The sequence below is a fragment of the Peromyscus eremicus genome, chromosome 15 (genome assembly GCF_949786415.1).
Source record: "Peromyscus eremicus chromosome 15, PerEre_H2_v1, whole genome shotgun sequence".
Taxonomy (NCBI): domain Eukaryota; kingdom Metazoa; phylum Chordata; class Mammalia; order Rodentia; family Cricetidae; genus Peromyscus; species Peromyscus eremicus.
In genome coordinates this window covers 42,149,607-42,177,538 of record NC_081431.1, presented here as the reverse complement: position 1 = coordinate 42,177,538, position 27,932 = coordinate 42,149,607, and the positions used below count along the sequence as shown (strand labels likewise).

Genomic DNA, 27,932 nt, shown 5'->3' with positions numbered 1-27,932 from the left:
TTGGCTGTAGGTTGCCATGGAAACACTGCAAAAGGCATGTTCCTGTGTCCTGTGCATATTTAAAAACACTTCAATCTCAATTTCAAGTCTGCTAGAGGCAATGAACTGTTTGTAGTAACCATGCCAGAATCCTCTGTGGTGCTGTCCCTGGGCACCAAAGATCAAGATCGAGGGCTGGCTCCACAGAGGACCCCAATGCCTTTTGGGAAGGATCTGAGTTGATGGGGAGACAGAGATGATGAAAGTCTTGAAAATCTCACTGGCTCTCTAGAGATAATGATGGTATGGCTATTGCTAAATACAAGAATCCTGTTATTAAGTTGGAACCTAGAACAATACTGATGAAGTCTCCAGTCTTCACAAATGGAACTATTTCTTCTCAGAAATAACCTGTGCTGCTGTAGTGGCTCTGTCCCACAGTTCTTAGCAGCCCAGATTCCATCTTCACAATCTCTTCCTACTTCAGGAGGCATTGCCCTTAACTATAGGACCAAAGGTACCTCATCACCAAGGATGCACCATACATTAAGGCAGAAACTGGACTATAGGACTCCGCCCTTAACAGAGCACAGTCCAGAAGTTGAACACAGTACTTCCGTGCATATCCTCTTTGCCAGAACCTAGCAAGAGGTCACTTCCTAACTGGGAGAGAGGCTCAGAATGCCATCTTTATTCTGTGTGGTCATAAACCCCAACTCTCTCACTCTTGAGAACAGATATTGGAAGTAGCAATCTCAGCCTCCATCTCTGTGGAAGGAGATGCGAAGCCAGACTTAAGTACCTGGTGAGTCACCACGGCCACTGGATTTTATGGGCTTCTTGACAAAGCCAAGGCAACAGGAAGGCAAGGTGTTTTGGTTTTCTTTCTTCTTTTTCTCTTTTTCCTTCCTCCCATTCGCTTGGGGAGACTAATTCACAAAAACAGTTCAGGAAGATTCATGACTTTACTAGGGCAAAGCTTTCTTAAGCACCTCAGGCTTTCCTGACTGCAGCCAGGGCCCGTTAGAATGGGTTGTTTAGCCTCTAACAAAATGAGTTTAGAAACCAAGAAGATGGTGAGATAAATTCATGATGGCTACCTAAGTTATAGTGGAAATGATTTTGAAAGATCCCTGGTGTTAAGGCCTGGAAGAGGGATGCAGACTATCCTGGAACTTTCCATCTTTGCTGCTTATACGGCCTGTTCACCAGGACTTTATACATTATGTGTCAGGCTTCCCATGTGGCTAGGGAGTGGACTTCTGTGTCATGGCCACAAGAACCCTCCTCTGTACTAGCCAGGCATCTTCCAAATAATCCACTGTGAGCCAAATAAGTAACGTGAGCGGTGGGCAGGCCAATTTACCTCTAGGGCATCCGTTGTGGTAGTCACAAATCTGGTGCAGGGATGGAAGTCCAAGGGCTAATGGTCTTGAGACTAAGCTGTAAGCTCCAGGTGGAGAGAGAGAACTTGGAACTGTCCCTTGAGGACAAAGATTTGGTACTAATGAGTTACTGTGTGACCCTGGATCAGTCAGAGCCTGAGTCCAATTTTTCATTTCAAGGTAAGAGATTATTTATCAGTCTTCATTATTCAGGTATATGTGAGCTTGGGAAGGGGTTTGGTGTCATCGTAAGGAATATAAAGCACTTTCTTTATAACACTTGCCCCTCCTTCCCAAAGATTCACCAGAAACTTTTACTACAAGATACCCTCAGAGACCTTATTATTGGCATATCTCTTTTTTTTTTGTTTTTGTTTTTATCATATTGTCCACGAACATAGTTGAAAGACAGGACTTATGATTTTTAAAATGAGTACTCACAATGTGTCACTCCTGAAGACGGGTGTAGAGGCATAGTATTTGTATCTTTGTTTCTAAGTGGCATGCACCCTTTTCTTCTTCTTTTCTTTCTTTCTTTTAGCTTTCTTTTTTTTTTTTTTTCAAAATCAACTCTCCATTACAGAAGATGATATGTTAGCTCACTTCCCTTTGGCCTTCTCTGTGGAAACACACCCTTCCTTCCCACCTTGTCCTTTCCATGTAATTTAACATGCTTAGTGTTGGGGGTGGGTAAGTGGTTAGTAGCTAGGAACATGTGCTGCTCCTGCAGAGGATGTGGGTTCAGTTCCCAGCGCCTGCATGATGACTCACAGCTGCGTGTACCTCCAGTTCCAGGGAATGGATGCCTTCTTCTGGCCTTTTTGGGTAACACACACACATGTAGCACACAAACATACGTATAGGCACTCACAAATACACATAAATAAAAATCATTAAATCTTTTTAAAAGATGTTGCCGGTTTTTATTGGATGGATGATCCTAAAACACCAAGATCATTATAAATTTTTCCTTCATCAGACTTAGTAATTCTTTCTCTCTCGACACATCTCTGTGTGTGTGTGGGGGGGGGGGTGTGAGAAAGAGAGAGAGACACAGTGAGAAAGAGAGATCACGGATACAAATGAAAACTAATTATTCATTTTCTCAAGCTCTTAGAGTATTCATAATTATCAGCTGGCCCCTTTTGCGTGTTAGAGGATCCCAAGATGTCTGTCTTGAAGTCTTCTGACACATTCTAATGTCAGAGCTGTCACAGCCACCAGCCTGGGACACAGTTTGCTTCTGTCCTGCATCACCTGTCTTGGGTCTTGAGTCTTTTTGTACATGGTGATCTTTCTCCTTTTTCTTATTCTCCTCCTGCTCTTCTTCTTCTTTCTTCATCATCTAGTAACTTTCTGAGAAAATGTGATGGGAGGTAAATATTTTATGGACTTGCATTTCATGTCTGAAAACATCTTTCTTATATCTGCTCATTTGATGGATAGTTTGGCATCATATCCCTTTGTATGGAAGCCTTGGGGCATTAAATGGTAAAAGGGGGTTTGTCTAACTAGAATAGAGAGGCAGCCTAAACAGTAAGTCTTTTTTTCTTTCTACTTTCTTAGTTCATTACAACTTTGTAAATAGTCACATTCCGGTTTGTAGTTCCCAGAAAAATTCACATGAGCAAATAGCACAGCTAGTGAGTTCCATTGAAGAAGACAGGAGAGGAGACAGCACCTAGTGAGACCAACCAGAACCAGTAAAGGTGGAGGACAAAGGCCCTGTTCTTTCCTTGTTCTTCTCTGTTAATGCCAGAAGACAGCTTCACCTGGCTTGGCGCGTGATGTAGTTGACTGCTGGAAATTTCATCTGCCCCAAGTAAAGATGTCACAATGCAGATAATGTCCTCAGGAAAACACAGCTGATTGTAGCAATTAACAAATCAGAGGCTTGGGTGCACGGTCCAGAGCTTGGCAGGTCTGTCCTTGTAACTGAGTAAGCTGGTTCCGTTGCTGGAACTATGAGACCATCCTGAGTCCTCCTTCCTACCTGGCTGGCTGAACAGAGGTGCTTTATAGTTTCACCATGAATTCTAGAACTGAATATAAGAGAACTATGACATTGTTGGCTCTGCCACACTGCAGGTTCTTAATAGGATTTGATGGGAAGGATTATTTTTCCCCTTTATGGACTTATTTTTGAGAATTCTGTTCATTGGTTACTCCAAATTCGTGCCAGCACAGGACAAAAATAAAGCCAAGGAGAATCATGGGAAATTATAAATTTCCTTTGTACCTTCTAAGTGTTTTGTTTTCGTGTGCTTGGATTTAGCTTTAATAATCTGTCGGCCTTGTAGGCTCTTCCTGTGTGCTTTCATGTCAAATATGGATTTCATTCTTCGTCTTCTTCTTATTTCCTGTAGGTGGATTAGACTGTTCCATTCTGCTCTCTGGAACGGGAATTTCTTCTTCCTGCCTGATTGCTTCATGCCTTTATACTGTGCATTTCATGCCACAAATGCGCTTTTTCTTCAGAAAGAAAAATCAATTTCCTCTGGACTGAAGGATGGCGCAGGGTTTTTTTGTTTTTTTTTTTTTTTAAAGAACCTCCAATTCTGTGTTTCAATTTTTTTAATAAAAGAACATTGCAAAGCTCTATAGTCAGTTCCCCCAGACAAGCCGTTTGTTCGGCTTCTGTGCTGAACTCAGTGTCAGCCACAGTCCAGTCTCCCTCTCTTACTAGGAAGTGTGTGTGGTGTTTATTGGTTGTCTCGGTTCTCTCAAACCTTCAGGCATCCAGATGTACCTCTGCAACAAAGAACACTATGGCTACCTGCCCATCCCCCTGAAGCCCCATCAGACGCTGCAGGAAGACATCGAGAACCTCATCCACGTGCAGATAGAAGCAATGAGTGAGTGAGCTGGGATCCAGGGTAACAACGCCTAGTTCATAGTCACAGAAACCAAACCAACCATGGCTCTCCTCTTCTAGGCCTGGCATCTCATGGCCATCATTCTGTCTTGGCTGAGGCATGGATACTCATCGGTCTGTGAAATTCTTAAGTTTTTCTTATGAGATGCAGATATAACAAAGTCACTGTCCTCAGGGAGCTTCCTATTTTGGTGGATAGCTGGTTCCATGAGTAAATACTTGTCCTATGATGCCGTAAATGCTATAACAGTGCTGTGTAGAATTAATTTAAATCTTATTTTCGCTACTTTCTAATTATATGACTCTGGGAAAGACACTTCTTTAAGGTTCTAGGGCAAATTCATATGTGTGTGTGTGTGTGTGTGTGTGTGTGTGTGTGTGTGTACACTAACACAAGAACAGCAATTATAACTTCAACTTAACAATATCTTATGATGTAACATACACCACGCTGAATACCTTTTGTATACTCTCTCAATAATCATCACAACTATACCATGAAGGGTAACTATTTTCCCCAAAATAAAGTTGAAGAAATATAAGTATAGACAGTTCTATCATTCTCCTAATGACAGATTGAGATTTGAACCAAACTTGGAGTCTCCAAATCCCATGTCCTTAAAAACTGTATTGTCATTTTCCTGAGTTGAGTATAATTTCAGAATGGCTACATTTAATCATCAGTAGGTAAACTTACTGCTGGCCAAAGAAGAAAAGGTAACCTCTCCATCAGTTCTGGAGAGTGTGTTGGCAGTGGCTTCCCAACGGGAATCTCTTCTGTGACTATCACAATGGAAGTGGGTAGGAGACACAGTAGAAATCGAGTCTGGAGAGTGGCCAGACACCAAGCGGAGGACTTCTACTGGTTTAGAAGACACTGGACTGTTCTTGAAGGGAGGAAATTTTGAAGGAATTTGAGCTAAGAGATGCCAGTTGAAATTCAGATTTAGAGAGATCACTCTAGGGAATCAGAATAAACAAATGGGATATGAGCCAACAGTGAGTGCTGGTCTACACCAGAGCTGAAAAGAATATTTTGGACATTAGGCAGAGGATGGTTAGAATCTGAACTAAAGCTTTGGTTACAGAAATGGAAAAGAGTTTTTCAAACGGAGTAATAGAAAGCAGGATGTAGATGTGAGAAGACCAAGTCAAGAAAGATGCAGCCAAGAGTTGGCCACGAGTGAATGAGCATAATGAGATAATTTAGGGATTTGAAATAGACTACGGCTTTAAAGACAAAAGAGACGTTTTAAGGAAAAACCCACAACCCTATTTTGTAGATCCACTGAGTTGCCTGTGAATACCTCTTTCCCGGTCTCTTCACCCATAAATGACCTTTGACCATGTTAGTCTCAGCACTTAGGATACTGCTCACTGCCTCCTGGTAGAGATCTAGTAGTTACCGGCTGACCACTGAGTGGATGAACAGATGAACTAATGATAGAATGAGGATTAACCCACTGACAGCATTTCTTGGACCAGTCCTTAGGAATGCTTTTCAAGAATCCCCTCCCCACCTCTCTGTGTGTGTACAGTGTGTATGTTTATGTATGTACGCACGTGTGTATACATGGATGTAAATGTGTACATGTGGAGGGAGAGGACCAAAGTCTGTCTTCCTCTGTCACCTCCATTTGTAGTAGAAGTTTTCTCCAGTCCTGCCTGGGGCCGCAGCCACTCAGACCCAAATAAACACACAGACGCTTATATTATTTAAACTATTTGGCCTAATGGCTCAGGCTTCTTGTTATCTAGTTCTCATGTCTTAAATTAACCCATTTCTATTAATCTATACCTTGCCACGTGGCTCGTGGCTTAGCGGTATCTTTACATGTTGCTTCTCATGGCAGCAGCTGGCAGCGGCTCCTGACTCAGCCTTCCACTTCCCAGACTTCTCCTCTCTCTTTGTCCCACCTATACTTCCTGCCTGGCTACTGGCCAATCAGCACTTTATTTATTAGCCAATCAGAGCAACACATTCACAGCATACAGATATCCACAGCACCTCCACCTTATTTTTGAGACAGTCTTCTCATTGAACCTGGAGTTCACCGATCGGCTGAGCTGCCTGACCAGTGAGTGACTCAGGGACCCTGCCTAGCTCTGCAGTTCTCCCTGCAGCACTGTGGTTATAAGAATGCACTAGCATCCCTGGCTTTTCACCAAGGTTCTAGGATTTGAACTCAGGTCCTCATGCTCACATACAAGTCCTTTACCTACTGAGCCACCACGCCCCGCCTCCCCAAGCACTGCTTTTGAGAGTTTCTTCTCTATGTTGTTCCTGCCTCTTTCACATGCCCCAGGCCCCAAGAGACAAGCTCGGTATCTCATTGCCTTGTAGCTCAAACACCTCACATAGTGCATGGCATATGGTGGGGAGCAAACAAATGTTTCCTGAGTGTATGGCCAGACATTTGAATAAATTAATAAGTGAAGGAAAACCATACTGACAAGAGCATTGAGCCCGGAGACAGAAAACTCATCTTAAACCCAGGCTCTGTTGCTTATGAAGAAAGAAACATTTTAGTTTTGGGTTTTTTTATTTTGTTTTGTTTTGTTAAGTGAAGATAACTAACTTTGCAGGACTGAGAGTAAAAATTACATATATATATATATATATATATATATATATATATATATATATATATATAATCAGCTACTGAAAATAAGGAAGTGTGACATCACACATACATAATCAGCTTCACAAAATAATGAAGGGTGACAATTATTATGACTCCATTCAGCGCTTCCTGAAAGTGCTGACCCTTATTATTGCCATGTCATGGCTGGCAGCCTTGACTCCCAGCGTCGGCTCACAGAGTGACCCAGCAGACCTTGTGCTCCATTGTGTTCTTCCGCATGCCTGGGCATAGGAAAAGTTCTCGTACATATGGTCAATAAAGATCTTAATGATTATAACTTCCAAATATGCAAGCCCCTAGTCTAGGTAGACTGCACTTGAGAAGAGCCTGTGGGTCCAACCTTTCACTACACTTTCCTTGTGCATGGCCACACACGTGCCGAGCAGTCTATCTATGGCATTTTATTTAATTCTTGCATTTATTGTATCTCGTTTTAACTTTGTTAAGAGTTCACACCCTGAACTTTACCATACAGGACATAACTGAAATATTAAATCAATTGGAAACTCACAGGCAACTCAGGGGATCTAAAAATAGACTCACAGATTTTTTTCATTCAAACCTGTCTTTCACTCTTAATGCCTTATTCCACTTAAAGATAAAAGGTTGGTGGTTATAATGCAAAACTGGGAATGGAAGGCCCATGTAGGAAGGGTAAAATGCTGGTAATGATGAAATCAGAGCTGTGAAATCTCTAACTAGAGGTGAATGAGATATTAAACCACACAGGACTTGGGGTTCACTAGGCAGTAGAAATCAGCTCCTGGAAGAGTTATTGGGGAATGATTGAAGCATTAATCATGTAGTTTTCAGTGACTAGATGTGGGATCCATACCTGTGATTTTAGTCACTCCACAAAGGTACTAGGAAGTCAAAACATCTTATTTTCAGAAGATCACAGGTTAGTTGAGAAGACAAGACTAATATTAAAAAAGACCCCAGTAGTATAGTGTGCCGTGAATGGAGCAGATGCAAAGGCAACAGGAATCTAGACAGAAAGAAGTCACTGTGGCCTGTGTGGTCACGTCCAGACCTGATGCTTCTTCAGCTATCTTGGATAGAAGTTGGTAGCTCAGAAAAGAGGATTGATATGGTCAGGACACTACAGGATGAGGAAAGAGACTGAGCAGACAAGGAATTTCCATCCTGGAAGAAAGTGCACTAAAATATTAGGAGTAAATAAAGTTTAAGAGGTTGAAATGGTTTGACTGATGTGGTCCTTAATTAGACAATCCAGAAAAAGTAGAATATCCATCCTAAAGAACTAATGAAGGCTTTAGGGGGAAAAAATGGTCAAACTATAAATATTCGCTCAACCTATGGATGTGCATAATTTTCCATAGTAATGAAATACAGCAATGAACAAAACAAGCAAAAACCTTGCCACCAAGAAATTATATTCTATCAGAGATATAGGTAATATATCAAGGAAGCAGATACATGAATCTTTGGGGGGGGGAAATTCCAAGCAGAAAGAACAAAACATATAAAGACCACTAGAGAGGAGAAATCTTGGGAGTGTTCCAGGGCTAGAGGCCAATGTGGTGGGGAATGAGAATCTGGGTAGAGGGAGATGAAGTCATGGATGGATGCAGAACACACTGGCCATGGCAAGGAATTCGAATTTTATCCTGAGAGTAACGTGAACCCATAGAATGGTGTGGTGTGATTTATGTATTTAGAAAGATCACTTAAGCTGTGGTGTGGATATTAGAGTATAAGGGATTAATACATCTCTCCTGCTGAGAGATGTTAGTGTTTGAGATTGGAGCTGTAGCAAGAAGTAATGAGAAACAGACAGGTTTAAAGTACATGTTAGTGGCAGAGCCCATTGTACTTATAGAGGCTTGGAGGCAGTCCATAAAGCAAGGGGGAATTAAGAATGACTCCAGTATTTTGGTCCATATAAGTTATTGAGTTGAAAAAGTCTTCACTTCATTGTGTATGCTTGAAGTATTTATTGCATGTCTGAGTAAAGAGGCAAGGAGATACGTGGATATATGAATCTATGGGTTCAGGGAAGAGATTCCATCAAGAGAGACATTTGAGAATCATTAACACCACAAAGATACTTGAAACCAAGGAACAGTGTGACCTCATGTAGTAAAACAAAAGAGGACAGATCCCCAGAGTAGACTAACAGCCAGAAAACCGGGAATTAATAAAGAGGTGTGTTTGGAGAAAGAGCCAAATGCTGTTGGGAAGCCAAGTAAAATGAGGATGAAGAAGTGATCCTCAGTAATGTCAAACTAGGAACACTGTACCAGATGCTCGTGTCTGAAATCCTAACACTTAGGAGGCTAAGGCAACAGGATCAAGAGTTTCAGGCTAGCCTGGGCTACATAGCAAGTTCCAGACTATCCTGGGCTACAGAGTGAGACCCTGTCAAGAGAGCAAGAGAGGAGTGGAGGAAAAGAGAGAGAGGGAGAGAGAGAGAGAGAGAGAGAGAGAGAGAGAGAGAGAGAGAGAGAGAGAGAGAGAGAGAGAGAGAGAGAGAGCTGTCATCGGTTTTCATAAGAAGCACTTTAATGCCATGATAGGGACACAAGCTGATTGGAATTGTGAAGAAAAGGGTGAGATGAGAAAAGGGGGTCTTGACAGGGTGTGGATGGTGCTGCTGGAGGAAGCACAGAACAGTTGTCCCTGCCCTGGTTGTCAAGCGTAGGTCTCAGTCCGAGGGACTAGGGTGCTGGTGCAGGTCTATGCCCTGACCCTTTCTCTAACAAAGCACCCTGTTCTTCTGTCTTCCAGTTGACAATCCTCCAATGGAACCTTCCCAGTTTGTGTCAGTGGTCCCTAAGTATCCAGACAAGATGGGATTTGATGAGGTAGGAAAGTCTCCCCCTCCACCCACCCCTCGTGTGTGTGTGTGTGTGTGTGTGTGTGTGTGTATGTGTGTGTGTGTGTTTGTATGTGTGTGTGAATATGCACAGTATGCAGAGACTTGTGTGTTCACGTTGAAACAGAAGACCACACATCTGTCTGAGAGCAAGCAGGCAAGCTTGGCAACTGGAAAGGTCCCGAGGGACCTGGGTTTGTTGTCCTTCTCTTTTCTGGTCTTCACAAAGGAGGAGCGTAGAAAACCGAGTCAAAAGGAATTATGTAGCAATGAATGTGAATTTGCTATGTATTTTACCAAGCTTTTTATTGAGGTTCAAGGGTAAGGTAAGGAGGATGTATGTTTTAGGTTCTGGAGACATGAACTTTATTCTGCCGTAGCTGAGCGGATGGAAACTGTTCTAGAACACTCTATGCTTTGTTTTCTTTCTGCTTTCCTTCCACGGGACAAGGTTGGAGGGCAGAGTTGAAAGGACAAGTGAAGAGAGAAATACGTTCTAAAAGTCTGTCTTTCGGCAGGCAGGAACTTTTGGTAGTTCCCTAGGACTGTGTCTACTGTGCAGTTATAAGTATATAAACAACTCAGCAGAGGTGGGCGGTTAGCTCAGTGACAGAGCACTTTCTTAGGATAAGTGAGGTCCTGGGTTCAGTTCCTACCACCACAAATGAAAGGTGGGAGGGGAAGGAAGAGAGAGAAAGAAAAAGGGTAGGGAAATGGGGAGAGTGGTGAGGGAAAGGAAGGACAAAGGGAAAGAGGGATGGAGGGAGGCAGAAAAGAAGGAAGAAGGGAAGGAAGGAGGGAGGGAAGGAGAGAGGGAGGGAGAGAGGGAGGGAGGGAGGGAAGGAAGGAAGGAAGGAAGGAAGGAAGGAAGGAAGGAAGGAAGGAAGGAAGAGAAGCCGACTATAAGGAGGTGCTTTTCTTGGTAGTATGTAAAACAGACAGATGGTCAGCAGGCTAGATTTACGAGTCTGTGTGGCTGAGCCCAGTCAGTACTGAGGAGTTCTGTGGTCTGGAGCCATGACCTGCCAGGGGTCCACAAACTGAGACAGAACTCTTCCAGAGGTTCTGGATTTAAGCCAAGCATTGTGCTTTGAACTCCATACACTTTAATGGGAGGAAAGAGCCTCATCACATCAGAACATTAACATCTGTATCCCCCAAACATGTCCATCCCAAGGAGCTAAAGGAACTAGGAATTGGGGTCTCTTCTACAAAACTGACTTGAAGCTAGACTTCCAAGTAGGAATGGGTACTTTGTGAATATCAAAAAGTGACTGTGCTGTTTCCACAGAAAGCAGAAGAGGGAGGGATGAATTTAAATGTAGCAAAGTATAAATAGACCCTATTGAGTCTATTTCTATTTACTAAAAATAGTGAATCACTTTCAAAACTGACCAGGGCTACAAGGGTGGGCTGACCAGCGCCACGAGGGTGGGCGGGCCCTACCTGGGATGGCCCCTCCCCTCCCCTCCTCTCCTCTTTCCCCACTCCCTCCCCTCCCACACAGCTTCCTCTTAGTAAGTGCTGCTCTCAGACTCTCCTCATTCCCTAGGAAACAACACCCAAGTGTCTTTCAGTATCTTCCATGTTCCTCCTGGCATCATATTTCGGTGAGGACCAATCACAGCAAATGAAACAAAACCAGGACCTTCCTCTCTCTCCGCCCCAGGCAGGACAGGACGGGTGGTGTTAGGCCAGCCCTAGAAAGTGAGGCGGGCCGGGACTGGGCTTTCCACAGCCCAGGATAATCATCTCTCTGTCTGCAGCAGACATGGGCTGTGGAAAAGGGGTGTCAGAGGCCCTTCCCGCCCTCCCATGCTGTGACCTGGTTGCTGGTGTCTGGCTGCGCTTGGCACTCAGGGCTTTGCTCTGTTTACCAAGTATGAGCGAGCTGTCTGTGTCTTTCCCTCGTGGCCACTGGCTTCATTGCCATTGCCCTTGCCCTGGCGGGGCCCAGGACAGGACTATTATTTACTAAAAGCTTCCTCGACTGGAGGCCTCTGGTTTGCAGGGGACTTTTTTTTGGATTCGTGTCTGTTTATTTTGTTTTGCTTTGCTTTGCTCCTCGGGTGACCCCAGGTGACTCGGCAGGGGTTGCACAAGGGATGTGCCATTTCCTTCCCATGTCTGTAAAACTGGGGAATGGAGCATAGGCCTGGACAGGATTCTAAAGAGGGAGAGAGAGAAGCCGGAAAGAACACAGTGCATTAAGCTAGGAAGTCCCAAATATAAGGCACACAGAAAGATGGCATTTTTGTCTTGTTAATAATTATCCAGTTAAGTAAACCAAGAGGGAAGTCAAATCCTGCACACGCCTGCTGAGCCCCATCAAACAGAGATGTTGCAAAGGGATTCTGTTGCTCCCATGAATCTGTGTTGGAAGAGATGAGGCTATTTTGCAAGGGAAAATTGAAAGCTTTGTTAATGTAATTTCTGATCCTCCTAAAACATGTATTTAAAATTATATTCAGGATGATCACTGAGCCAAAACTCAATACAGTACAATCTGAGCCCCAATCCGACTATAAGATGAATATAATAACAATGTTATTATAAAACAGATATGTACAAGTTTTCACATGTACAGGGCTTGAGGGGTGGGTGTGTTCAAACTTCTCCTTTTCTAGATAGCAGAGCTAACGACCCAGAGGCATTCCATGACGTCCCCAGAGCCCCCCAGAGGGTTAGTCAGAAGGAGGTCAGTGTCTTCTGCCCTGTTCCCTGATTAATCAGGAGGGAAAATGAGTGTCCTGTTCCCATAGGATTCTCCTTCACGGCGACATAAATTCCCGCTGGCAGTTAACATCTCCCAATTTTGAATAGTTTAATATTCAAAATCAGTTCATTACCGCTCATAGCCAAGAGGCCCTTATTCAAATGTTAAACTTACAGACTGGCAAGATAATTCTGTGGACGAAAGGACTGGCTGCCAAGCTAGAAGATGTGAGTTTGATCCTTGGGACCCACACAGAAAGAGAGAGCTAACTCCTGCAGGTGGTCCTCTGAGCTCCACACGTGTGCCACGACACCCACAGCCGCATGTTTACACTATCCTAAACAAATGAATAGACGTGGAGTGCTACCTTACCTGCAATAGCGTCCCTGAGGCTTTAGTGGCCGTGAGATGTCTGTGGACTAGTACCGCTGTCAATCAGGTGTCGGGTGAGGGGTGCAGGGGCACTCGGCCCTCAACACGGCACGCACATCCTTCTTCACAAGCCAGCAGGTGTTCTCTGTAGGGCACCCTGCAAAAACTCATACCCAGGCCGTGTGCTGCACTACTCTCTCCTCTGTCAGGGGAGAGTCACCCCCAAGGCTTGTGAGACTGAGGTCTTGATGTTCGTCCTGGAAGTTTGGGGAAGACTCAGATGTCTCTTAGTTTTTGAAAGATGTAAAGCTTACCTCACAGGATGTGAATTGTGAGGATACCAAACACAGTACTCATGCGGTAGAGCCACAGTGGTCCCAATTCCCGGATGAGGAAACTTGAGACAGGGAAGCAACAGTCCTAGACAGACAGACGGCAAGTCACAGTATTAAAAACACAAGTCTGCCGACGACGCGTTCAGTCACTTGGTTTGATTTAGCCGTTTGGCAAACCACTTCCTCCCCTTCAGCGCTGTATACACGAAGTTTAATTCACCTTTGGCCTTTTGGGTGGTATTTTTTTTATTTTTAACTTTATTTTCTCAAGAGTAGCGAAAATACGTTTATCAGTGTATATCAGGGAAACAGCAAGTTCAGCCACCGAGGATGGCTGCATTTAGACATCGGCTCCATCTGGATAAATAAATAAATAAATAAATAAATAAATAAATAAATAAATAAATAAATAAATAAATAAATAAATAAGTAAGTAACCCCCCAACAGGCCTAATAAGGAGCTGCGACACTGTACCCCAGCTTTCCTCCCATTCCTTACCCTGCCAACCCCTCCGGTCCTGACATGTGCTTTGCTGAGCTTTTCGATCAACCTCGAAGACTCTCCAGTCACGTGTGTCTCTTTCCCCTTTCACTCCCCGCACTAGATTTTCATGATTAACCTCAAGCGCCGGAAGGACAGGCGGGACCGGATGCTGCGCACGCTCTACGAGCAGGAGATTGAGGTCAAGATCGTGGAGGCCGTGGATGGGAAGTGAGTCTTCCGCCTGTCCCTCGGCGGGTGTGGCTGGAGCAGGGTGGCGCCTTCTCTGACTGAGAAGGAGTCCTGAAGGGAGGGACCAAGGCTCCTGGCCACAGGTGACAGATGCTTGAGAGGGATGCTCGGATTAACAGCGTTGCGATGCTCGTTTCAGCCTGTAGAGTGAGCTAGGACCCACTCCCCAGCCAGCGACCGCTGAGCCTCACACCACTAGATGCGATTGCCCGTCTCTGGCCGTTCTCAGAGCTGTGGTGGTTTCCGGTTTTCTCTCTTGTAGTATAGGGAATGTATTTGGAATCGTGTTCACATCTAAAAAACAAGCAAACAAACAAAGCAAGTAGACTGTGTGTTGTGTGAGACATCTAGATTCCTCCTGGTCTGACTACAGTGGCCATTTTTCCTAGGACTGTGACAGGAAAATCACACATACCCAGAACTAACTAGAACCCAGGCTAGCCTTTAACTTGTTATTCTCCTGGCCCAGCCTCCAGAGGGCTAGGGTTTACAGGTAGGTGTGTGTCAGTTGTATCTCCTACATTTATGCCTCTGATCCGTGCTGGGCTAAGCGTTAAACATGATGCGAGGCAGGCATTCCCTTCTCGTTTGTATACGGTCATTTGACTTTCCCTGTACTGCACTTATTTAAAAACTACACTTTACCCTCAGAATCCTTTGTCAAAAGTCAGTTGATCGTAAGGGACTACTTCTGACGTCTTAATTTCACTGAATTAATTAGATCTATCCTTATGCCAGTCCCACGCTGACCTCATGGCTGCAGCTTCGTGTGTAAGGAAGAGTGAGTCCTCTACCTTTATTATTATTTAGCAGGGCTGTTTCACCTATCGTAGGCGCACGGTGTTCTGTGAGTTTTAGTTGCTTTACACACACACACACACACACACACACACACACACACACACACCAGCTTGGATTTTGACAGGAGCTGCACTAAATCTACAGATCAGTTGAAGAAGTGCCAAGAATCATCACAAGTCACTTCACTTTCTAGATCTACGTCAGTTCTTGGAATGAGGTTCTGTTGCCTTCAGTTTGTAAGTCTTTCATTTACATTGCTAAATTTATTATTATCATTTGTTGGTGATATGGTAATAAAATTAATTCTTAATTTAATTTTTGAATATGTATTACCAAATGTATACAAACACTATTGGTGTTGTAGACTGATCACGTACTCGGCAACCCTATTTATCAATTCTAACTCTGTGTGTGTGTGTGTGTGTGTGTGTGTGTGTGTGTGCTTGTTTTTCAAGCAATTTCAGTCATTTTACTTTTGAAATTAATTTAGGTTTTTTATAACTTTGGCAAACAAACATTTATAGTATAATCTTTTTTACTTCTATAAGGTCAATAGTATACCTGCTCTTTCATTCTTGAATTTAATAATTATAGTAGTAAATGGATCTACTGGCTTTGTTTATTTGTGGGTCTAGGTAAAAGATTGTCAGTTTTGTTGATCTTTTCAAATAAAAAGACATGTGTGTGTGTGTGTGTGTGTGTGTGTGTGTGTGTGTTCTGTGTTGTCTTCCATTCTATAATTTATTTATTCCATTGTAGTCCTTACTGTTCTCTATTTCCTACGTAATGTGAGTTTAATTTGCTTTTCTTTTTCTAATTTTCAAAAATGGTTGGTTAGGTCACATATATTCCTTTTTAATTAGTTACAGCTATAATTGTATATCTAAGTACTGTATTAAGAACAGTTCATAACTTGCAATATACTGCATTTTCACCCATTTCAAAATATTTTCTAATTTCCCTCATGATTTCTTTTTTAGCCATAGATTATTTAGAAGTTTGTTAACTTCATGAGTTTGTGAATTTCTCAGTTTCATTTGTTATTCATCATTCCACTGTGTTGTTTTAACATACTTAGGTTTGATTTATGGTCTTTGTGGTCTTTACGGTCTAACACATGACTTTCTTCGAGAATACACCAGGGACACTTGAACACATGCATATTTTGCTATCATTGAATGGAGTGTTCTACAGATGTCTGTAGGTCTATTGGCTTATAGTGTTATTCAAGTTTTATTTATATGTAAGTGTTATGTCTTCCTAAATGATTTATCATATTTCATATTTTATTGTCTTTAGAATATATTTTCTCTACAGGTTTATTTTTTTCTGATATTAATACAGCCCTTCATCTCTCTTACAGCTATTGTTCACATCATATTTCATTTTCCATTCTTTTACTTTCAACCTATTTGTGTTTTGAATTTAAATCCTGTCTCTTGTGGACAGCAGATAATTGGATTATTTAAAATCCCTTGTTGTTGATGACAATGTTGAATCCATTTGCCTTCACTACCTTTTTCCCTGGCTTCTAAAAGCTTAAAGTAGGAGGTGAGAGACTGCGGTCTTTGGGACTTTTTTTTCTCAGAGATATAATGGAGATTTTCAAAAACCCATATTATAAATATTTTTGTCCTCAAATTTCCTTTTAATTGTTTTTGGTAGCCTCTCCTTAGCCCTAACTGGTAATGCTGCCCAGGTAACTCTAATGTTAAAGCTGTTTTGAACAAATACCTGCAGAGAGGACTGTTCACAGAGAATGAACCCAGAGTCCAGTCAAATAGAGACAAGCTCTGAGAATGGTGTTTCTGGAGACTGTTGGCTTGAATCGGGATGGTGTCCTGGGGACAGGTACTCGGGGAGTCCCAGTCCACCCTGTCACTTTCAGTTTTCACAACTGCTCATGGTTTTGTGAGGTGGCTGTTTTTCAAGGATGCTGTAGGGTTGAGGAGAAAGGAGTTCAGTTAAGGTAAAAACGAAGCCTACAAAACCAACTGTGCTTACAGAGATTCTGCTGTTTTCCTCAACAAATACTCTGTGGATTACTGTGGGACCTTAGTTATTTTCCAGAGTTTGAGGTCCTTGTCACCAGTGCCTCATTGCTCTTACAGAGAGACCTTTACTCCACCATTTTGGAAATGTATGTGTGTTGTTTTATTTTTTTTTACCTTGTTTGAGTTTTAGGTCCAAAGGAATGCCATGTGTGCGTGGTTTCTCTTCTCATTACTGCCTGTCCTTTGTAACCAGAGGTGGAGCCTTTCTGTCCCGATCGTCCAGTCCCAAATAAACATGCAGGAGCTTATATTAATTGTAAATGTTTGGCCAATGGCTCAGGCTTATTACTAGCCAGCTCTTACATTTAATTTAACCCATAATTCTTATCTATGTTTAGTCACATGGCTCATGGCTTGTTACTTCACTTTTTGTATGTCTTGCTTCCTCGGCTTCGTCCTTCTTCTCCCTATATCTCCATTTGTCTTTCCTGCCCAGCCTTATTCTGCCTGGCTATAGGCCAAAACAACTTTATTGTCAACCAATGAGAGAAACACATATTCTCAGCATACAGAAGGATCCTCCCACAGCAATACTCTACTTTTCCAGGATGTAATGTGCCTATAAATTGCTTTTCCTCCATTAGAAGAGTGCTTTTTCAAAGTATTTAGAAAATCTATAAAAAACAAAAAACATGTTGGGCACAGTGATGGATGTACACATGTAGAAGAGGCCATTTTACCTTCATCATGCTCATAATGCTACTGTGCTATACCAACCCAGAGAGCGTCAAGAGAATTGTAGGAAACTGAGAAGTCTTTCTCCGTGTATAGAAAGGCTCTGAAGAAACATGCAGAAAACCCACCCCACCCCCCCACCCCCCGCTCTCTCTCCCTCCCTCTCTCTCTTTCTCCCCTGGAGTGGGGACACCTTGACTTAGATGTCTTCATGCACGTTCTTTGTCATGCAGAATGCTCAACACAAGCCAACTGAAGGCCTGGAACATTGAAATGCTACCAGGGTACCGTGATCCCTACTCCTCCAGGCCTTTAACGCGGGGTGAAATTGGCTGCTTCCTCAGTCACTTCTCTGTCTGGAAAGAGGTAATTAGTTCGTTAGAGGAACAGTGTGGTAATGAGGAAGAGGGAGAAGGGAACTTTCCAGGTTAGAACCAGATGCAAGAGGGAGCCTCTGATTGTCTCAGAAGCACACTTGAAAGTTGCTCTTGCTCTGTTCCTCCAATCAGCCCAAGGCCAGCAACAAACACACCAGCATGGTGGCCTCAGGCTGCTAGGGATGGTGGTGGGTGCGGGTATTCATGCCATATGAACTTTATTTTTCTTACTTCATCTTCACTATAAACAGGAGTGATTTGTGTATGTCTGTCGTGTTATCATTTATCAAATGAATTCATGTAAGAATCTCACAGGAGGCATGTGAGGCAGGCTTAGGAAAGGATGGATTCTTTTTACACAAGTAGAAATCATTAACTGTTTTCAGGTAAGAAGAGTCAGAGCCATAGCTTGACCCTGTATTGTATATATCCAGATACTAATGGAGGCGGCATTGGTGTGTGCAGGGTACGTGAACAAGGCTCAAAAAGAAAAGGAAAAACTAAAGACAGATCCCTTGGGGTCTCTCCTTTAATGATCCAGTTCCTTGTTGTCTCTTCACTCCTTAAGCTTTAAATAAAATGTTACAGAAATATATAGAAGCACACAGATCATAAGCTACTGTAGATGTAACCAACCTTCTTATTAAATAAGAAACACAGAACCAATGCAAAGAAGAATGCCAAGCGGTCAGAGCTAAGAGCTAAAACCTTACCCTTCCTTCTGCGGTGGTCCTACCTCTCCGAACCAGAGCTACTTTCTGTGTTAAAGTCCTTATATAGAATTTCTGTTCTGCCTTCTCATTGGTTGTAAACCCAACCACATGACTGCCTCATCATGGCCTGTCTGTATAGGCCTCCAGGTTTTCTATGATTGGTATTGAAATTAAAGGCATGTATATCCAATACTGGCTGTATCCCTGAACACACAGAGACTTACCTAGCTCTTCCTACCAAGTGCTGGGATTACAAGCATACGCCACCACTGCCCTGCTTTCCTATGGCTTGCTAATAGCTCTGACCCCCGGGCAACTTTATTTATTAACATACAAATAACATTTTAATACAAATAAAATATCACCATAAGCTACTGTCAGTGAAATCGCACCCATAAGAGACACCCATATTAATAAACACTGGGATCAAGAAACAGGTGACAAGTATGCCAGAGGTGTCCCCCTTCTGCTATTCTCCATGGGCTGTCACCATCCTGACATCTGACAGCATGTCTTTGTACTTTCCTGTATGTGAGAGGAACCACACAATACGTATGAGCTCTCAGTACTGCATATGAGAGATGTTAGCCTGCAAGACTGCTACCACTGTAACATTGATTTGGTTGTAGGTCATCTATCCTCATTGCTATGAGTATGCCTTGATCATCTATACGTCCTGCCGTTGACAGCTATTTTCTTGGATCCAAGTTATGAGCTTTCACAAATGAACATGCGTATCAAAGCTTTCCTACAGTCTTTCCCCACTGATGGCCTTTACAGGTCATTGACCGGGCACTGGAGAAGACGCTCGTCATTGAGGATGATGTGCGTTTCGAGCATCAGTTTAAGAAGAAGCTAATGAAGCTGATGGACGACATCGACAAGGCTCAGCTGGACTGGGAACTGATGTGAGTCACAAGGCGGATAGCACTCAAAGACAGTTTCTTCCAAGGTACAGAAAGCCCACCTCCCCAGCTGGTAGGAGCCCCCCGACTCAAGCTTCCTCCCATTTGCCTGGTTTTCACACCACAGATGTTTCCAGAAATAAGAAATAGGGAGAGATTGGGCAGTTGTTTTTACCTCCATCTACTGTCCAAGGTGAGAAACTACAGGGGATTTTATTTTTTTTAATGAGATTGGAGTTGGCCAGCTGATCAGGGGCCTCTGGACAGAGCCATGGAGAATCCCTGAGGACCCCTTGGGAAAACAATGGAAATTTCACCTACAAAGCAGTGGCTGTGGGCAGCGTGTGATGAGGGAGTAGTGGGCATTCATTTAAGGGTACCATGTACTTGAACCTCAGCTCCCAGGACAAGGGTGGACTCTGTAGTCCTTGATGGGCTGGGTGTGGGAGGCTCGGAAGAAAGCTCCTCCACAGGGATGGGGTTGTCTAATAAAGGAAAACACTGACCGCTTGTGACAGGAAGCCAGGCTCACTGAAGGGGTGCTGGCTTGGAGCTCATATTATTATGTTTTGTCTCTTGACTCTGAGCTAGTGTCTTTTCTTTCTCCTCCCTTCCTTCTTCCCTGTCTCTCCCTTCTCTCCTGCTCTTTCTCTTCCTTTGTAAAATAAGCAATGCTTTCTGTTCCCTCCAATGAGGCAGAAACATCCCAAGGTTCCCAGCTGGCCTCTAAGCTAATACTGTCAACCCAGAGCCTGCTCGTTTGGAACAGCCCAGCTTTCCCTGCCCTTCCGTCCTCATCAGGGAAGATAATTTTGGACCCTGGTGGAACACCTGTTTTCACAGAAAATGGCCCATTCTGAATGGAAAAGGAAACTCAGCATGACCCAACTAACTTTTGAGTTAATTGGAGATAGACCTCGAAATCAGTACAATGTAATAAAAAGAGGCCTTCCCTGTCCGACTTGAGTCCCGCCATCCATATTCTGAACAGTTTGCTGAGGTCAGGCTTCTGGTCCTCAGAAGTCACTATTCTTCGGCCCCTCTACATCTGTGGCTGTACGGCCTGTGATAGAACCTCGTGCCCACACAGACTGGAAGCTGTGTTGCACTCCTGTGACACACGAAAAGCACCTTTGACTGACACTTGATAATCACAGAAAACGCAGTCCGGGACACCTAAAGCAGAGATTCGGCACACATCCCTTCTTGTGTGCGGCATGGTTGGTGCATTCTCAGGACGGGGTGCCGTCAGATCCAGGAAGGAAGGACGGCTGCCCTGATAAGGAAGGAAGAGTGAAAGGGTAGTCTCAAATCCGTCACCGATTCCTCTTTTAAAGAATTGTTAACTGCTTTCATGAAGAATTACTCACATAGAACATAAAAGCTAACCATCCGTCCGTGATTAGCAGCCTTGATGTTTCCAGGAAAAAGAAATAATAAATTGGGACGATGTAACAGTCACAGGACTTATCTGTGGAGTTTTCTTCAGTAGCTACACTGTGGGCCAAATATGTTATTTCAAATGTTCTGACCACACTGAAGTTAAAAAATAAATGGTATAAATAATAATAAAATTAGTCTTATTTAATATATTTTTATTTAACCGAATATATCCAAATATCACTATTTTAGCTTGTAGGTAATATTTCTAACCATTAATGAGATAGTTTATGGTGTTTATGCTATCTTTTTTTTTTTTTCTCTGTGTAGCTTTGTGCCTTTCCTGGAACTCGCTTTGGAGACCAGGCTGGCCTCGAACTCACAGAGATCCGCCTGTTTCTGCCTCCCGAGTGCTGGGATTAAAGGCATGCGCCACCACCGCCCGGCTATTTATGCTATATTTAAAAGCCTATATATAATTACACTCAGAACACATTTAAACCCAAAAAATAAAATGTCAACTGTCAAACTGTAGTCCTACCAAATAATAAATTTGCTTTTCAGGAAGAAAAGCATTTTACAGAGCCAAAACATCAAAATTATAACTTACTTTTAAAATTCTTTTAAGCTTTTGAAATTATAATATAATTTCATCATTTTCCTCTTTCCCTTTCCTCTTTCCAGTCCCTCCCATGTAGCTCTCTTGCTCTCTCTCAAATTCATGGCCTCTGCCTCCTTTTCTTTAATTTTTATTACATATATGTATATTCTACATATTTATGTAAATATATGTTCCTAAATATATAAATAGAACTTGTTTAGTCTGTAGACTATGAGGAGTCTGTATATGACTTCAGGGCTGATCACTTAGTATTAGATACCCAATTTGGGGGTTCTTCCCCAGGGCAGGGAGACTCTTTCTCCTGCTCTCAGTATTCCTTGGTTTCCTGTAGTTCTTCATCTAGGGTTGAGACCCCACGAGATATCACTCATCTATGTCAGCATGTTGTCTATGTTAGCAGGTCTTGTTTAGGCAGCCATGTTGTTGAGACTTCCTGGGTGCAGCTTCCCTGACATTCCTGGGAGATGCAATCTCATAGCAGTTATCCTGACCCCCTGGCTCCTACAATCTTGCATCCCCTTCTTTCATGATGTTCCCTGAGCCTTATGTGTAGGGGCTGTATTGAGGATGGGTCCGTTGGGGCACCACCTAAATTGGAATTTAAATTAGTAAGATTATAAACTCAGTTCCTCGGCCCATGCAGCCACATTTCAGGTATTCACTAGATGTTTCTTTCCTACTACACTCAAGAAACCCGGACTCTTCGGTCTGAAATGACAGTGACTGTGAGGATGGATGCTTGAGGTCCCCAGAAGAGCTGAAGACAGACCATATTCTTCTGTGTGTCTCGGTGCCTCCTTCAGAGTGTGGGCAGAGTGTAAAGGGGGAAAGACTTTCAGAGCTGACATTCCAACTGTCTAGAAGGAACCCTTTGCGACTCCTCTTGGTTTCTATGCACTCTACTGCTGACTCTGTCTACCACAGCCTTTTCTATCCTGTTCACACCAGCACTTGGAAAGCATCCAAGGCTGAAACTCTGGGGACGTGAGGACAACAAACTCAAGAACCCCACATCTGGCCTCTTTTGTTCCTTTCCAAACTCTCTAAACACAGCTGGAAATCCCATATCATCCCTGGGAAATCACCCAAGCAATTTTTTCATCTCTTTGCATCTTCCCTCTCTGGCTTAAAGAGAGACCACTAGGCCTGACGAGTAGGGGTGCTGATAAATGGAGCTGGGGAACTGACGTCGTGAGGACCAATAGCAATTATGGATACCGATGGAATGTTCTCTGTGGTAGCGTACATTAGCAAAAGACACAAGAGTCCAGACTTTAAAATATCTTTTTAAACTAAGTGTGCACTCTAGTCTTGTAATAGTCGATACCCTGAAATCAAGTTGACGCTTTTCTCCTCATCCCCATTTCCTTACAGTTACATTGGCAGGAAAAGAATGCAAGTCCAAGAGCCAGAGAAAGCGGTGCCCAACGTTGTAAATCTGGTGGAAGCTGACTACTCCTACTGGACCCTGGGCTACGCCATCTCTCTGGAGGGAGCACAGAAGCTTGTTGGCGCTGATCCCTTTGGGAAGATGTTGCCAGTGGATGAGTTTCTGCCAATCATGTACAACAAGCACCCTGTGTAAGTCTCCTGCCGTGGCCGCCTGTCCCTTGGGCACACACTGTTCAGGAGTTAAGCCTCCTGGGTAGAACTTGGTATTTTTTTCTAGTTCTAAGGCTTTCCTAAAGAATCCTTCTATAATCATAACATAGAAGGTTGAGTAGTCCCTTGAACAGACAGGAAGGATGCGGCAGAGGAGGTGAATGGCTTACTCAATGTCTTCTTTATCACCCAGTGCACAGGACAATGGTCTGCTCTGAATCGACTTGTCTGTTTGTACTTCTGACCCGATAACTTCACATTCCTGAAGCTAAAGGTCATTTTCTCAAGCACCCTAGATTTAGGGTTCATTCTGTTCACTCCATGTATGTACCACTAGATAGGCTGTGGTACACATCCTCTCAGTGCTCGCCCTGTGGGAGATAACATAGACCCATGAACAAATCATCATGATGTATCGTGATAGTCATAGTCATGGGGATGGCAAGGAATTCAGGAAATGAGGAGGTGGCCCCTGAGCCAGATATCGATGGAAAATGGAGTACAGTGCTCAGAATCCCAAAGGCCCGTGACCAAGACACTTATCAAAAGGTCTGGTAAATGATGGTTATCTGTCAGTCCTCACAGCAGGCTATGAACTCTTGGAGGTAGGAACAACCTCGAATCTCTGGGTCCTTAGGGTATGTGTCATAGCTGCTCAACAAGTACTTCCTAAACTCATGAGTGGAGCAGAAGGCCAGGTTCTCACTTTGGCTCCTTCCCTCCGTTGCTAAGTGACCTCCAACTCTGACCTTCACTTTAGCTGCTGAGGCTCCCAGGATGCAGCTGGCTCATGTCTCCTGTCATCAGTAAAGATGGAGCTAGCTACATGACATCTTTTATGCAACATGCTTTACCTCTGAATCCTGACAGAAACATAGAGTCAACCCATTATCTCCTGAAACAGAAGGGAAATTAGTAATTACTTAATTTGATCTCACTCACAGACAAAGATACTGCATAGGTATCCTTCATATAACTTTCATGGGAGCCCTTGGAGGAAGGCCAAGATGTCCCTCTCCTTTCCCATTGCGTAGAGTCAGGTCAGCAAGCAAGAACTGGAATGCAGTACCCATCTAGCATTCCTCCAAGCTGCCTCCATGTCACTTACCCATTGCTGCTGTTGGGGTCTTAGGTGTCTGTAGCATGAATCTTAAAAGTTCTTATTAATAAAATCAAACCTGAGCCAGGTATTGGGGTGAACACTGGAAGACCAGAGAGACAGAACAAGCCACAGCTAACCCCACCTGGCCAACTTCTCAGCTGATCCTGTTTCCTCAGATTGGAAGCCTCTGTGTCCTCATATCCCAATGGCTCTCAGCTGAACTGCTGCTCGAAAGCCTGAAGCTTAACCAGCTAAAAGCTTCTAGTTCCTGGTTCTCACGCCTTATATACCTTTCTGCTTTCTACCATCACTCCCTGGGATTAAAGGTGTGAGTCACCGTGCTTGGCTGTATCCTTGAACAGATGGATTTCTGCCTCTGGAATGCTAGGATTAAAGGCGTGTGCTACCACTGCCTATCCTAAGTATCTAGTGGCTGTTCTGTCTCTGACCCCAGATAAGTTTATTAGGGTACACAATATTTTGAGGATCACAATACCACCACAGGTGTCGTTTGTTTCTCAGGAGCAGGACACTGGTTGTCAATCAATCATGTTTATTTATCACTAGGAGTCCATCAGAGTTTAACTTTCACCTTTCAGAGTAAGACTTGAAGCTCCTTCACTAAACTGTCCAACCCAACTACAACAGGTCGGGCCTGCCTTTTTTGCTTCAATTTGTTTGTGCAGATCCTCTGAAAGTTTTAAAGAAACCCTTGTGTTTGCAGCCTAAGGCTCTCTGCAAACGATACAACTTTAAAACGCAGGAAATGAACCTGGGCGGCTTCCGAGGTGCCGAGCGAGACCCTCTACCCTTTCCTGTCTCCTGAGGCTTCCGCCTCTCACGTGGCTGTGCACATCTCGTTACAGAGCCGAGTACAAGGAGTATTATGAAGCCCGGGACTTGAAAGCCTTCTCTGCAGAGCCCTTGCTCATCTACCCCACGCACTACACAGGCCAGCCGGGCTATCTGAGCGACACAGAGACGTCAACCATCTGGGACAACGAGACAGTGGCCACCGACTGGGACAGGACACATTCCTGGAAGTCCCGGAAGCAAGGACACATCCACAGTAACGCCAAGAACACCGAAGCACTGCCACCACCGACTTCTCTGGACACCGTGCCTTCAAGGGATGAGCTCTGAAAGCTCCCCGGGGAGCACGGTCCGCATGGTTCATCACTGTCTGGTTTTTCTAAAGGGCTACTCATCTGTTTGTTCCAGGTTTTTTTGTTTGTTGGTTGGTTGGCTGGTTGGTTGGTGGTTTTTTGTTTGTTTGTTTGTTTTGTTTTGTTTTGTTTTTGTTTTAAAGATGGCAGTCATCTAATCAAAGTGATTTGATATGATCGATCAAAATAACATACTTTGGATAGTGAAGAATGCAGAAATCAAAAACCAAATTCGCTGGGAAACCTTTACTGGAACGGCTAAGTTAAATTTCAGTCCAAATGCCCAGTTCTGCTCACTTGCCTAGAATGCTGTTCGCCACACTGATGTGGCAGGGTGGCTCATATTCTTGTCCAAGAGATGGCACCCACAAGCTGTCACAACAGTAAGGAGGCAGTCAAAGCGGACAAGCCACTGGGCCTGTTTACTCACCCCAGTGGTCCATTTTATGTGACAGATGTGACCTTGAAAATGTCAAGCCCTCTAGACTATATTTATTAGTCTATTTTATGTGACCTTGAAAATTGGCCTGTGTAACCAATGCCTGGGGGTAGAGAAATCAGACCATTAATTCAGCTTTTATTCAAAGGAACTCTGCCATGAGCCTATTACAAAGTAGATTTTTATTCTTGGCCTCATTATTCGATGGGGTGAGTAGCTGGCTTGGGCTGAGATATGGCTCTTGACCATCATGGCAGCTAGATCTTTCATTAAAATATCTAGTTTCCATGTGGCTATAATATTTAGATATTTATGGGGGAAAGATCTCAACCTTCGGCATTTTTATTGTGGCTTCTTGAGTCCAATATGTACTATTTATAAAGAAAACTGTAATATATACAAGGTGAGGTACAGGGTGATTCCAGCCCTGTGCTGGGGTTCACCTGCTGCTCCAGCACCTCCCACCCTTTACGTCACTTCTTTATGACACTCTTTGCCTGGGAATGAACTGCAGGTGTGACTTTAATGAGTCGCTGTTAAGAGGCAGAACACACTTCAGATGTCACAATTGTTCTTGCTTTGGATTATAATAATTCATTATAGTCTGAATTATTTATTTTACAAATTTGGGGGATAAAAACATTGTCTGGAGGGTGAGGCAAAGAAGCAGATGTCTCAGGCTCTCATCCCATACTGGGGAACATCAGTGTAGACAGGTGGGTCCAACAATCTGAGTTGCCTGAAGTTCTCAGCTGGGCTTTTGCAGGGAAGACCTCTGGGGAAAGAGGCGTTATAACCAGTTAGGACTAAATTATTCTCCAGTGAGTGTGGGAGACCTTGGTCTGGACAACAGATAGAAGTCAACAATCTGCAACTCTTGGAGCTAAAAAAACATCCTAAATAGACGACACCCTTTCTCAAAAGATGTCCCCTAAAGCTCCTTCCTCATTTCTTCATAGACTAATTTTACGTCAGGGGCAATGTCGGAGTGTGTCTGGCGTCCGGACTCACAGCCGGGTGTCTAAGAGCATCTTTCAACGGTTCGCCTCTTTCGGTGCTTCGCCTCGGCTGCTGGGTTGGTTGTCTTCTCCGCCAGCTATTCCACTGAAGCTGAGAAGCCAGGCTTCTCCAGCTCCAGTTTGCCTCTCCTCATCTAGAAAAACAGGAAGAGCATTGGAGGGCTCTCGGGAGAAACTTTAGGTGTTTAGTATGGTGTCTGTAATTTGAATGTGCGCAAGTATGCCTGGCTTTAACTGTGATTTTCAAAGGATGGGAGGTGTGCTGGGAGTGGAGGGAGACTGGGTTGCTTTTTTGTGGTGTTCTTGTTGTTGTTTTAATGGAGAACTTTTCCCCATGTGCCCTGTCAGCTGGTCTGACGGATTTAAGAATTTTCATTCTTAAAAGACATTGGATTTCAGTGCTAAAATTTTAGATTAGGACCTTTCTAACTGTGAATAAAGTTCTGGTTCTGTTTGTCCAGCCTGTGTTTCTGACTGCTCGGATTTGAATCCCCAGTAACGTTTTCATGTGACTATTATAAACTGCAGACCTGGTACTCTTAAAAGTCATCTTTTCAGCAATCCAGAGGTTCCTTGACTTCATACTTGTCTCGTCTTCTATCTCATCTTAAACCTAGACATCGGACCTTTGCGGTGACACCCAAGACTTCAGTGCAGACTTTGCCTCTGGCCCTGGAGCTGTTCTTAGTGCCCGAGAAGCTGCACCCCATCCTGATTCCTCTCAGGATCCAAGCTGGGATCTTCTGATAGGCAAGCCTGACCTTGGCAGTGTGGGTGCTGCTGTGTGGGCTGGCACCTGTAGGCTGCAGAAGAGGCATCCCTTGGAATCCCTTGGGAACCTGAAGGAGCAGGCATCCCCACACCCTGGTCTGTCGTACTATGCTATTTCAGGGTGGGGAAGTGGTGAGCTGCCTTCTGGAGCTCTTCCTAAAATTAAAACAAAGATCCTTACATCTAAATTATGCTTGCTCCTTGGCTCCTCAAACCCTTGCCAGGGACCTACAGTTCTGGGACTTCCACATCTGCATTGGGGTATTGAAAACCAGAGAGACCCATGAACTGACATGGGTTCCCCAAGACAAACGAGACAGAGCAGCTACTGCCCTGCTGATGCTGTGGGAGCTGCTGTGGACAAGTAGAAGTATGCAAGCTGGCGTGGATTATGGTGTATGTTCAAGGCAGAAGTCTCCCCCTACAG

At 43.7% G+C, this 27,932-nt stretch overlaps 1 protein-coding gene across 1 annotated transcript in view; it reads left to right on the top strand.

The window, feature by feature from the left end:
* The window catches only part of Colgalt2 (collagen beta(1-O)galactosyltransferase 2), a 104,207-nt gene extending 77,019 nt beyond the window's left edge, over window positions 1–27,188 (top strand). Inside the window, exons 6-12 of the mRNA XM_059280901.1 lie at window positions 4,100–4,219; window positions 9,636–9,712; window positions 13,752–13,858; window positions 17,643–17,775; window positions 19,280–19,407; window positions 22,781–22,987; window positions 24,977–27,188. Coding sequence (XP_059136884.1) covers window positions 4,100–4,219; window positions 9,636–9,712; window positions 13,752–13,858; window positions 17,643–17,775; window positions 19,280–19,407; window positions 22,781–22,987; window positions 24,977–25,253 — 1,049 coding nt within the window. The 3' untranslated portion in view covers window positions 25,254–27,188. The remainder of the gene's footprint in view (window positions 1–4,099; window positions 4,220–9,635; window positions 9,713–13,751; window positions 13,859–17,642; window positions 17,776–19,279; window positions 19,408–22,780; window positions 22,988–24,976) is intronic.
* The last annotated feature ends 744 nt before the right edge of the window (window positions 27,189–27,932 follow it).